At 36.5% G+C, this 11820-nt stretch overlaps 1 protein-coding gene across 1 annotated transcript; it reads left to right on the top strand.

The window, feature by feature from the left end:
* Positions 1-1100: 1100 nt before the first annotated feature.
* Positions 1101-10657, top strand: LOC127159000 (lens fiber major intrinsic protein). Its single transcript, XM_051101958.1, is given in 11 exon segments — positions 1101-1149; positions 5375-5461; positions 5621-5660; positions 5791-5897; positions 6001-6305; positions 6647-6727; positions 7668-7724; positions 7727-7759; positions 7855-8016; positions 8419-8499; positions 10070-10657. Coding segments are annotated over 11 exon segments (1173 nt in total). The 3' UTR covers positions 10241-10657.
* Positions 10658-11820: the final 1163 nt, after the last annotated feature.

Here is an 11820-nt window from a genome sequence, read left to right as displayed (position 1 = left end):
GCCGATTTGGTGCTCATGAATTTTTTATCATCAAAGTTGAAAGCTTAACATTTTTTTAGAAACAGTGATACATTTGTTTCTTTGGTGAATGGGTTGTTGCATTTAACTGAAATATAAACAACATGCCTGTACTGTCACTTTTGATCAAATTAATGCATCCTTGATGAATAAAGTCTTAATTTCTTTAAAACAAAAATCTTACTGACCCTTTAATGATATTAGGGCTGGGCAATTTTTCTGATTGTATTGATTAATTCAAATTTGATTTTATTTTTTAGAAATCGAGGAATCACAATTTTGAATAGAAATATTACCAAACGTTTTTACATAACATTTATAGTTAATAATAGTCTACTGGTGTTGTACCTTCAGTCATTTTGAATTTGAATTACCTTGACGTTTGAGATTTTTTTAAAGCATTTATTATTTCTGAACATATAATATGTATAAGGCAAGTTTGTACAATATGTAGTTGTAGTTCATGCATCTTTTCTGCAAAGATACTTAAGCGATTTGTGAACATTAACTTCATGTTGATAATGTGTGGTGCACTTGGAATAGAATTTTCTTTAACTAGAGGGTTAATACAGAAGAAGGTTACTTGAATCATGTTGTAGTTACATTTTCAAGTCGACTAGATAAAAATTGTAAAACAAATTGAAAATCTGAGATATATATATCGAGATTTTAATTTGTGCCATATCGCCCAGCCCTAAATGGTATTGTTTATACATATACATTTTTAATTGATTCACTTAACTGTATTAACATACAAACTTTGACAATCTGGTAACATTTTAATTAAAGGACCAATTCTCATTATCAACTAGTTGCTTATTAGCATACCTTACTAACTATTAATGAGCAGTAAATTAGTTTATTGAGGGAAAACTCTTAGTTAACAGTGAATATGTGTTCCATATTCTAATGTGTTACCAACAATCTTTAGGAAATGTAATGACTGGCCCAAAAGTCCAAAAATATAACTGTTATATATATATAGTATCTCAGCCAGGCCTAATTTAAAGTTTGGTTGCCAGTGTTACAATGACTCAAGGTCAGCTAGCAGTCAGCAGACCACAGTTATCAGCTGGATGATCATGACACACAGCTTCACCCTCACTGGTGAGATGCAGGCTGGAAGACAGGGCGTGAAAATGAATGTGTCATCGCCTTCGATTATAGGGAGTTAGAGATGTGTGCGGGGAGACGCTTTGCCCGGTGTAACCTGACCTCTGTGGGGTCCTCAATGTACAGATGATGAATGAAACTCTTGAGTGAAGGACAGGTCTATAGGCTAAGTGTGTGTATGAGTGTGTGCTTGTTAGTGTGTTATGTGATGCAGGTGGTCCAGCTTGAGCTGTATTTTTTTATTGTTTTTTTGGAGTTAACTGATTTAAAGAGATGGTCAGTTCTTATTTCTTTTTAGACACTGTTATTAAAAATTCTAAAAAAAAAAAAAAAAAAAAAAAAAAAAAACATTATTCAGTTAATCATATTCGATCTTTTACCACAACATATTCGATTTTACTACAACACAACTCGTAAAATAAAATAATGATACGATGACCACAGCTACTTAAAGAGCTTACAGGTGGCAATGGATATAAGTGTAGGCTTAAACCAAAGGTCGTACCATCATTTTCCCCCGGCAAAGAGTCTAAACACCTCAGATATTGTGTGAAATCTGTGCTGAGAAACTCTTTCAGTGGCCACAGTTTCAAGACAAGTGTCGGCATGTTTACATCCTGCCAGAATGGCATCTAGCATCTCTTGTCTCTGCCGTTTGTAAGCTCTCTCAGTAGCTGTGGTCTACTAAAAGCCTCAAAGGCATCAGGGCTAAAGTGGAGAGAACAAAGATGTGGGTCTTTAGGAAGTTTTATTCGTCCAAAGGGATCTTACCATTTTCTCCTCTTCTTATCACAAGGAAAGATTTACATCGCTTCTCTTGTTGCCCATCGACTGAAATTTAACAGTCGGCATCGGATCAGTATTTTATTTTCCGAGTTGTGTTGTGGTTAAAATAGCAACAGGATGTGCCAGTAGCCCAACGAGTGCAACCATTTTACATCATAGAAGTAATGGCGCCCCCCCCCATAGTCCAAAATATGTATATAACGATGTGGATTTTTGAAATAATGTAAATCTTTCATGGATTTTCTACTACATGTTTCAGAAAAAGACATCATTTACATTATATTAAACCGTAAGTCTAAATACCTGGGGTTCCCTTAAAGAAATTTGGTCTAATAATCAAATATGATTAAATGCTGAATAATGTTTGTTTTAAAAAATATTAGGCTATAAAAGTTTTTTTTTTTTTTTTTGCCACAATTGTAACTGAACAATAATGACTGTTTTCATACAGGTTTCCCACTAACATCCAACAATATTTTCACTTTCCTATGAATAAAAGTGTCTAAAATGAAATAAGAACTGACCATCAAATGACTGCGCCAACTTCATTCATTAAAAATGAGTATTGAGTCAGAAAACTATGTGAAACACATTCCTCCTTTAGGGCTTAAATCACCTACGTTTTCACCTTATCAAAAATCTGACAGTTTTAGTCTTATTAGATTTTTATCATTAATAATACATAAAGACCGCTGAAGTAGCAGGCAATTATAGCGGATGTCATTTGAAGACAGACCTGGCTGGAGGTTCTGTATTTATCTTCCAGTGGACAAAACTGCCTCAAAACTTTTTTATTCATTCACTAAATTCTTCTGATTTATTCACAAAAGTGATGGTTAAGGGCCTTTAGCAAAGTGAGTCACAATTTCTTTCTTTTTAATATTTGATTTGCTTTTTGGTATGAATTGCACCGCAGCTGCTGACATGATGTGCAAGTCAGCTGAAAAACGCAGAGGAGTTTGACTTCTTCTGCCGGAGAAATTTCACTAAAAGAACAGTCACTGATGTTAAACCCCTAAGGCCTGAGTGTATTCCAAGAATCCTCCAGTGGAATCCAATCTGAGACGATACCCTTGTGCACTTCTTAGATGACAAAGCCCATGTGCTGGTGGGGTGACCAAATGTAATCTTCAAATGCAGGAGGGGTGGCTTGATTAGATTTAGTACCTGGTTCTGTGGCTCTGCAGAAGCTCAGAAAATGATTTACAGATAGCCACAGGTTGAGGATGGACAATGAATATAAACCCAACCCTGTCCAGAAGAGAGACTGAACAAAATGAACATAAATCTGGGAGCCGGCTAAAACCGCAGACTTGGCTTGTAAGATAAGACACCATCAACTGACTGAGACAAGAATATTGAACTGGAATCTTAATACCGCTTTGACCTTAGCAAGACCTAGACAGCCTCTTTTCTTTTTTTTTGGACATCTAAAAATATTTTGAGCCATTGGTCTCATTTGTGTATGTTATTTCTCTTTCCAATGTCAGATATTTGCTTGAATTTCACGGAAAGGGCGGGTTTCTGTAATATCTATGATATATCCTGGAACACAGTGTATAAGTCAAGGGTTTCAGAATGTCCACAAATAATTTGAGAGATCAAACATGGTTCAAACGTAAAGTTGACCAAAATAATGGCATGGAGATCTTGAAAATGTATAGCTGGCTTTACATTTTAATAAAGGATCTACCACACAAAGATCATCATATTTCAGTCCTAGGCATCAAACAGTTTGAAAGCCCCTGGTTTAGGTCACCCTGGAACAAAGTCTACACTGATAGATTTTATCTTACTTCTTGTTTTCCAAATATTAGCCAAGAGTTTCACGTTTCTGGACCCTTCACAGAAGTGGGTCAACCATTCTAACCTACTTGTAAAGTACAAATCAAAGGGCATCTTCCCTGCTTCAGAAGTTTTGTGGTATGCTTTCATCTCATTCCCACAGAATCTCATATAGCGTCTGTACAAACATAAACAATGTCATTTTGTAATGTCTGTATTAGGGCTGTCACTAATGATTATTTTGTTAATCGAGTAATCGGTTGATTATTCTGATGATGACTTGAGTAATCGGATAATTTTTTGTGGTAATAAAAATATACCTAAGTGAACAATAGACTTCAAAATTACATAATACATATATAATAGCAATGAATTGTTTCAATTAAAATATCAACAGCAAGTAATTATATGGTTTTATTGAACAAAACTGTTAAAATATGTAATAAAAGAACAAACACAACTTATGTAGGTTACATTACAAAATATTAGGCTGTATCGAATGCCTGCATAGGGCGCCAACGGCCTGACAATTGTTTTTACACTTTACAGCACGATCTAATCCTTGTATAATACTGACTAAGTAACATTAAATTAAATGTTCACCTAATCTTTAATGTTTGGGTAATTCTTTGTCATAGTAATGCTACAGCCGCTGTAATATCTTGAACAAGAACACTGACATCAAAACATGCAAACTCAGAGTGACGGTTTAAACTTTTATTTTGAAGTCGCAGAAAATAGTAGCGTATTTAGAAAAATAATGAATAAATCGCAGCCTTTGTGCATTCACAATGCTTTAATATGAGTTTTAAATAGTTTTAATATTCATGCAGCCACAGAAAACTGTCTAAAAATGCTTTGCATGGATTTTCATCTATGGAATACGCCACATCCGGCCAGTTAATAGACAGAGGCAAAATTATTCAGTATGCAAATTTAATGGAGGAATCCTGACAGCCCTAGTCTGTATTAAGAATTGATAACAAGGAAATAGTTTATCTGTTATTAGTATTAGTTCATGACAGATCATTTATCTCATTTCAAACTCACACACTACACAAACTAACCTTTTTCATCTTTTTCACGCAGGAAGGCTTTATGAAATGATCCGGTTGCTTCCTCTTTCCATACATCGTCCTCCAAATGTCCTTCTGTCAAAATCCTTGTCATATACAGAAGGCTTAGCTATTTTCCCCTAAAAAGGTAACCTTATAGTTCCTATTTGTGCTTCACTCACATCAACCTTATCCTGATTAGACCTACATTCATACTATGACCTCTATAGAATGTCACAGAGGCTCAGTCTCAAACTGTGCAGCCATTGTTGGGGTCGTCCATGTTATCGCTAGAGTTTTCTTTTCCACTCTTTCTTCTCAGTCACTTTGAGTGAGCTTGCCGAAAGGCGTGAGCACGTATAGAAATGGACCACGTTTTAGAACAGCAATCATAGTTATTTGAAATTGTGCGATTTGAAATTGAGTTTTATGTATATTTGGGTTTGTCCAGCTCTGGATGAAAGCACAAAAGTCTGCTTTCTTTGCTGTATCTTCACAATATGCCTTGGCTCCTCTCTGATTTTTATCGCCTACTAAGATCTAATCTGTCTTCGTCTTAACACTTGCTGGGTACTTAGTGAAACGTTGGATATTTGACACGTCTTAATCCCTTTCAGTTGTGACTACCTCAGAGGAATACATGAGAGCCGTTTTGATAAAGAGACTGAATCAAGTCAGACCCTTAAGCTTAGCCCCTCTGGCAGGTGAAACCCCAGAGGGAAGACTGCTGGTTTTTGATAAGGTAATCCAATCGGTGCTGTAAAGGAGACGTTTAGCATACAGAGAGAGTCTGAATGTAGTGCCTGGTTCTTTTTGATTCTTCGCTTAACACCTGATGAAACTGCAAGCCTTTTCTATAACAGTGTTCAGGAAAGATCAGGCCAGTGGACAAAAGAAGGTAGGGTGAAAGCTGAGCTTGTTACATTCGAAGACGTCACAGGGTCCCATGCTGATGGCCAAATATAAGAATGCCGTAGCTTGATTTGGAGCAGCCACTCTCATGCTGTTGATTTCTCTCCAAGATATGCTTTAGAATCTAGACTGCTAATTCAAAATTATTTGCGAACTGAGTTGTAGAAGACAAGCTGAAGAAGAAGCACCATGAAACCCTCGTCCACATTCAGTTTGATCCTGAGGGACGTATGGTCAGGCTTGTTTTTACGTGGCATGTTCTGTGAGTTCTTGGGAACTCTTCTTTTCCTCTTCATCAGCCTCTCTTCTGTCTTGCTGTGGCCACACGCAGAGCCTTTGTCATGGGATTCCATCGCAGATGAACCCCTCCCGACGTTGGACTCTACTTTTGCATGTTCCCCCGATCCGCTGCACGTTTCTTTAGCCTTCGGAGTATCGCTAACCCTGGCCTGTGTCTGCCTGGGTGAGGTGCACCTCAACCCGGTGGTTACCCTGACATTGGTTGCAGGCTTGAGGATAAGCCCCTGGCGGGCTGTCCTCTTGGTGGGGGCCCAGCTGCTTGGTGCCCTCAGTGCATGTGCTCTCCTATTAGGCATTACGCCGACTGCTCTAAAGAGCAACCTGGGGGTTAATGAGGTGAGATTTTTCAGATCCTTTCTCTTAGGTTAATCTGGCTATAGCAGGGGTTCTCAACTTTAGCCCACAAGGTACAATTTCCTGCCGAGTTTAACTTCAAGTAATCCTGAAAATGTTGATTAGCTTGTTCAAGAGTGGTTGATGAGGGTTGAAGTAATCTCTGCAGGAATGTGGACCTCAAGGGCCAGAGCTGGGAATCCCTGGTCTATAAGGTTCCCTAAAATCTATGCTTTGTATATTCTGATGTCTGTCTTCTCGATCTTCTGATCTCTGCACTCTTGATCATCTGATTTCTGTGCTCTGCATCTTCTGATCTCTTCTGATTACTCTTCTGTTCTTAGAGGCACCCAATCACTACACATTTTCAAAGTCTTCCTAATCAACCACACCTGGATCAGAGTTTCCAAGACCTGAATGGATGGGTCAGACAAAGCAGACATCTGTTGGGATGCCTCTGTGTTCTGGATCATCTGATTTCCATACCTTCTGATGTCTTTGTTCTGGATTTCATATATCTGTGCTCTTGATTTTCTGTTTTGTAAATCCTCTGATTTCTGTGCTCTGGATCCTCTCATTTGCATTCGGTTATCTGTGTGGGCAACTTTGTCAGGAACAGGATTAAATGTAGTTTAATGTGTTGAATGTAGTTTAATGACCATTTGATTTCTCTTGAGACCTGTGAAAATCGTATTTAAAAGAGACCATTTAAATTTATCTAAAACATTTCTGTGTCTGTAGTTAACGTGAATGTGCTTGCTCAATAAAATCAAGGCTTTTATTCACCATTATTATGTTAACGCCAGGTAATTACCAAACGATAAAACCATTCTCATTTATTCCACAATGTAATTTAATGATGTCTTGCAAATTATTCCTAATTTCATCGTGACATGCAAAGTGTTTTTCTTTTAATTCTCTAATTAGCCAATTCTGCTTGTTTAATTTTGATTTACTGTTGATGGTTGATAGTTAACCAAATGCATAATGTGGAAATTGGATAGTAAGGGTAGAAATGTAAGAAACCATATTATATTCTGTATTATTCCTGCTCAGCATGAAATGACATCTCAGTGCACCTGTCAAAAGTGGAACACTGCATTTTATTCTGTATTCTCCTTATTATGTTCTTTTTGGTACAATACAGATCTGCCAAAGGTTTGTAATAGTAAACAGAAATACAGAGCCATTGTGGTAGAAAGATTGAACGTTCAAAAACAGCTAATCTTTGAAAAATCAGAACGAGAAACAAGTCTAGGGAAGGAGCAGGTAGAGGAGAAGGAAACAGTAGGAGAGTGTCAAAATAAGAATGAGCAAGAGAAATATAAAGTTTGATGGCAAATGTGTTCTCTGTGTGTGTGCTAGAAAAAGTGGGGAAACAGCAAGATGAGCATTGATGGATGGAGGGAGATATAGAGTAAGAGAGAGAGAGAAAGGACGAGAAAATAGCTTGCCAGGTAATTGGAGTGAATGAGGAAAGAAGATAGAGGCGGTCGGAAAAGAAAGATAGTGTCCAACAATAACAGATAACACTCCACTTACCCTCCTTCAGGTGGCCCCGGGGGTATATCTGTATCAGGCTCTGTTAGTGGAGATGGCTGTTACGTTCCAGCTAGTGCTGTGTGTCCAGGCTGTCACTCATTCCAAATCAGCATTTTCCTCCGTGGCCCCTGCCGTCATCGGTCTGTCTGTCATGCTTGGTCATCTTGTGGCGGTAAGGACGGCTGATGAGATTTCTATGAGTTTTGAATAAAATTGTTCATAATACAAACATTTAAGTAAACTGAATGCTCATGGATTTTGTAAGGGTTAAGTGGTGGTAATTTTGACATTTGTTTTGTTTTGTCATAATTTTTGTCTTTTGATCAAAGTGTTTTTTTTTTTTTTTTAATTTAGTCAATATTCTGTTCTGTTACATTAATTAATTTAAGTAATTTTTTCTCTGACTCAAATGGCATGTAATTCAAGTCCATGAAGAGCTGAAAACTTCTGCTGCATCTTCTTTTCTGAAACATAAATTAACTGCTTGTTTGCCACAAATAAACAGGGGGAGATTTGGCAAGAAGTTTGAATTTGGCAGGAGACTCATAGTTGCCCTGTGGTGTTTGGTCTGCAGATTGGCTTCACAGGCTGTGGAATGAATCCTGCCAGGTCATTTGGTCCAGCTGTGCTAACTATGAACTACCACAATCATTGGGTGAGTAAACAAACCTCATGTGGTAGATATATATATATATATATATATATATATATATATAATTCAAATATATATATATATATATATATATATATATATATATATATATTTAAAGTGATAGTTCACCCAAAAAAATGAAAATTCTGTCGATAATTACTCACCCTCATATTTTTCCAAACCTGTAAGACCTTTATTCATCTCCAGAACACAAATGAAGATATTTTTTATGAAATCTGAGAGCTTTCTGACCCTGCATAGACAGCAATGCAACTACCATGTGTAAGGCCCAGAAAGGTAAGGGCACTGATAAAACAGTCCATGTGACATAAAAAAAAATTCACTTCTTTTTCTCTTCTCTTTGTGTTCCAAAGATGAACGAAGGTCTTACAGGTTTGGAACGACATGAGGTTGAGTACTTAATGACAGAATGTTCTTTCTTTTCTTTTCTTGTTTTTTTTTTTTTTTTTTTTTGGTATATATACACACACACACACACACACACACATACATAGATTAAAGTATTTCACTTCCAGAACAAAAATGTACAGATAATGTACTCACCCCATTGTCATCCAAGATGTCAATGTTTTTTTTACTTCAGTTGTAAAGAAATTATGTTTTTTGAGGGAAACATTTCAGGAATTATCTCCAATGGACTTCTTCGGTGCCCGCGAGTTTGAACTTCCAAAATGTAGTTTAAATACAGCTTCAAAGAGCTTTAAACGATCCCAGCCGAGGAATAAGGGTTTTATCTAGCAAAACGATTGGTCATTCTATTAAAAACTAAGAAAAATGTATACACGTTTAACCTCAAATGTTTGTCTTGTCTTGCTCTGCGTGTACTCCATGTGTTCCGGTTCAATACAGTTAGGGTATGTCAAAAATCATCCTACATCACTGCAGAAGTACCGGCCCAGTGTTTACAAAGTGAATGTGCAAAGAAGGTCAAACGCACGAACAAAAAGAAAAGGTAAAACAGCGATGTAGGACTATTTTGAAGTTGGAGGAGAAAATGAGATGGGAATCTTCCGACATACCCTAACTGTCGCATGGCAGAGCTAGACATAACAAGCATTTGAGGTTAAAAAGTTTTTAGCAAATGACCGATCGTTTCACTGGATAATATCCTTATTCCTAGGCTGGGATCGTTTAGAGCCCTTTGAAGCTGCATTTAAACTGCATTTTGGAAGTTCAAACTCACAGGGACCTTAGAAGTCTGGAGACCTTAGATATCTGGAGATATTTCCTGAAATGTTTTCCTCAAAAAAAACATTATTTATTTACAGCCGAAGAAAGAAAGACATGAACATCTTGGATGATGACAGAGTGAGTGCAGTATCTGTACATTTTTGTTCTGGAAGTGAACTTCTCCTTTAAAATATAACAAAATTTATATTAATTATGAAATAATAAAACATATTAACTAAATTAACGTTCTATAAATTACTGTAATGTATTCATTTTGCAAGAACAAACTTGCTTGCAAAATGACTTGTACGCTGTGCGTAACTTTATGTAACAATTTTATGAAAATGAAGGATTATGCTGATGTTTCACCTGCCTCTTACAGGTGTATTGGGTGGGGCCTTGTGCTGGCTCTCTCCTTGCCTGGCTACTGCATGACCTGGTGCTCCATCCTCGTTGGAGCTGCTTTGGTGACTGGATGACAGAATGTAAAGAGACGCTCCTGAAAAATCTTTCCAAGCAGTCCAGAGGTCCTGAAAACCATATGGAGGCATAATCATTCAAATACACCTTGCATCTCCATGCATTATTGTTTAAGGCATCATTGTTTGATCGTCCAATTTGTTTAAGTCTTTACTATCAAAAGCAAGTTACATATGTAGACCATCTATTACTTACAGAGTTTGGTGGATTGCAGGTATGTCATTCTGAGCTCATATCCTTATGAAACCATGTACTCAGGACCCAAACAGCACCTGATCCAGCATGTAATCTCTCGCTCCACTGGCGCGACACATGGACCTATAGCCAAGCAATCTGTGTGTGTTTTTGCATCAGTGTGCTCAGCTAAAATAAGCTTGCTTTTTTATTAGTTTAGTTGCTATTCTGTGCTGCTCTGTTTTTTGTTTTTTTCTGTTTCCTATCTTCCCCTTGGGTTTTTTATCTTTGTCAAATAAATTCAGTGCAGCACAGAATTTACCAGTGTCAGAAAATGAGATAAAATTCACTCTGGGCTTATAACTGTTTAACACATCATTTTGTTGTAAACAGATTGTTTTGGGTTTTGGGACTTAATAGAGATGTATATAACTCTAAACAAACAATAAAAGAATTATGCTTATTGCGTATTCATGCACTCCTTTGAAATTAATGACTTTTCATGTCAAGTCACCTTTATTTCTATAGTCAAAAGCATCTCTAAAAGACAACAGTGTCATTATTTAGCTCAAGTCAGTTCATTGTTTAGTTCAGATCAATAACAGTGTGAAGTTCATCAGTCTGAAATGAGTTCAATTCAGCAGTTTTACAATAAGCAGTGTTATTATTCAACTCAAGTAATTTCAATGTTAATTTAATTCAGTTCAATACAAGTGTTGATGTTGAAAGATGTGATTGAGCTGATTTTTTAGATATAGTTAATTATTCTTGTTTGTCAAAATAAAACTAATGTAGTTAATAAAATATATATATATATATATATACATACATACATATATATATATATTTTTTTTTTTTTCATTTGACCTGAAAGGCACAGAAATAAAGTTGCATTTGCAAAATACCCAAACATACTATATGTGCATGTCCCCTAGGGGTAAAATGCAATAAACAGAGATTCGCCAGACCTACATAGATAAACAACTAATACATTTACTGGAAGGCATGTTCAACAGCAGGTCAATTTTTCATACTTAAAAAGCTGAATTGCTTCAGGGTGCACCCAGACCCAAATCTGCAACAAATCTAAAAAGGAAACTAAAAAAATGTAATAAAGTTTTTGTGATTAGATGAGTAGCTATAAGTGCGTAATCTCTTAGGGTGAGACTTCCTGAGCTTGGCCTCTGTTACACAATTCTGTCACTTTTGAGCTAAACTCTGCCACCCTTTTTGTCTATTTTGAGCCGTTCAGCTCTTGTTACTTTTCGAAAATAGTAATATTAGTATTTTTGCTTTCTCTACTATAATATGAATGTATTGGTGTAGTTGGGTGTTCATATTCTGGCTTCTAATAACACAAAATTAATTGAAGTTAATTTAAACACAGCAAATTTCTAATAATAAATGCCACAATATGCTCATTGAACGTCAAGGAAATCCATGACATGTCTATCTGAAGGAAGCACATCGGAAAGAGAC

This window comes from Labeo rohita, chromosome 3 (genome assembly GCF_022985175.1).
Source record: "Labeo rohita strain BAU-BD-2019 chromosome 3, IGBB_LRoh.1.0, whole genome shotgun sequence".
Taxonomy (NCBI): domain Eukaryota; kingdom Metazoa; phylum Chordata; class Actinopteri; order Cypriniformes; family Cyprinidae; genus Labeo; species Labeo rohita.
The sequence above is the reverse complement of the archived record's forward strand: the minus strand, read 5'-3'. Positions and strand labels throughout refer to the sequence as shown.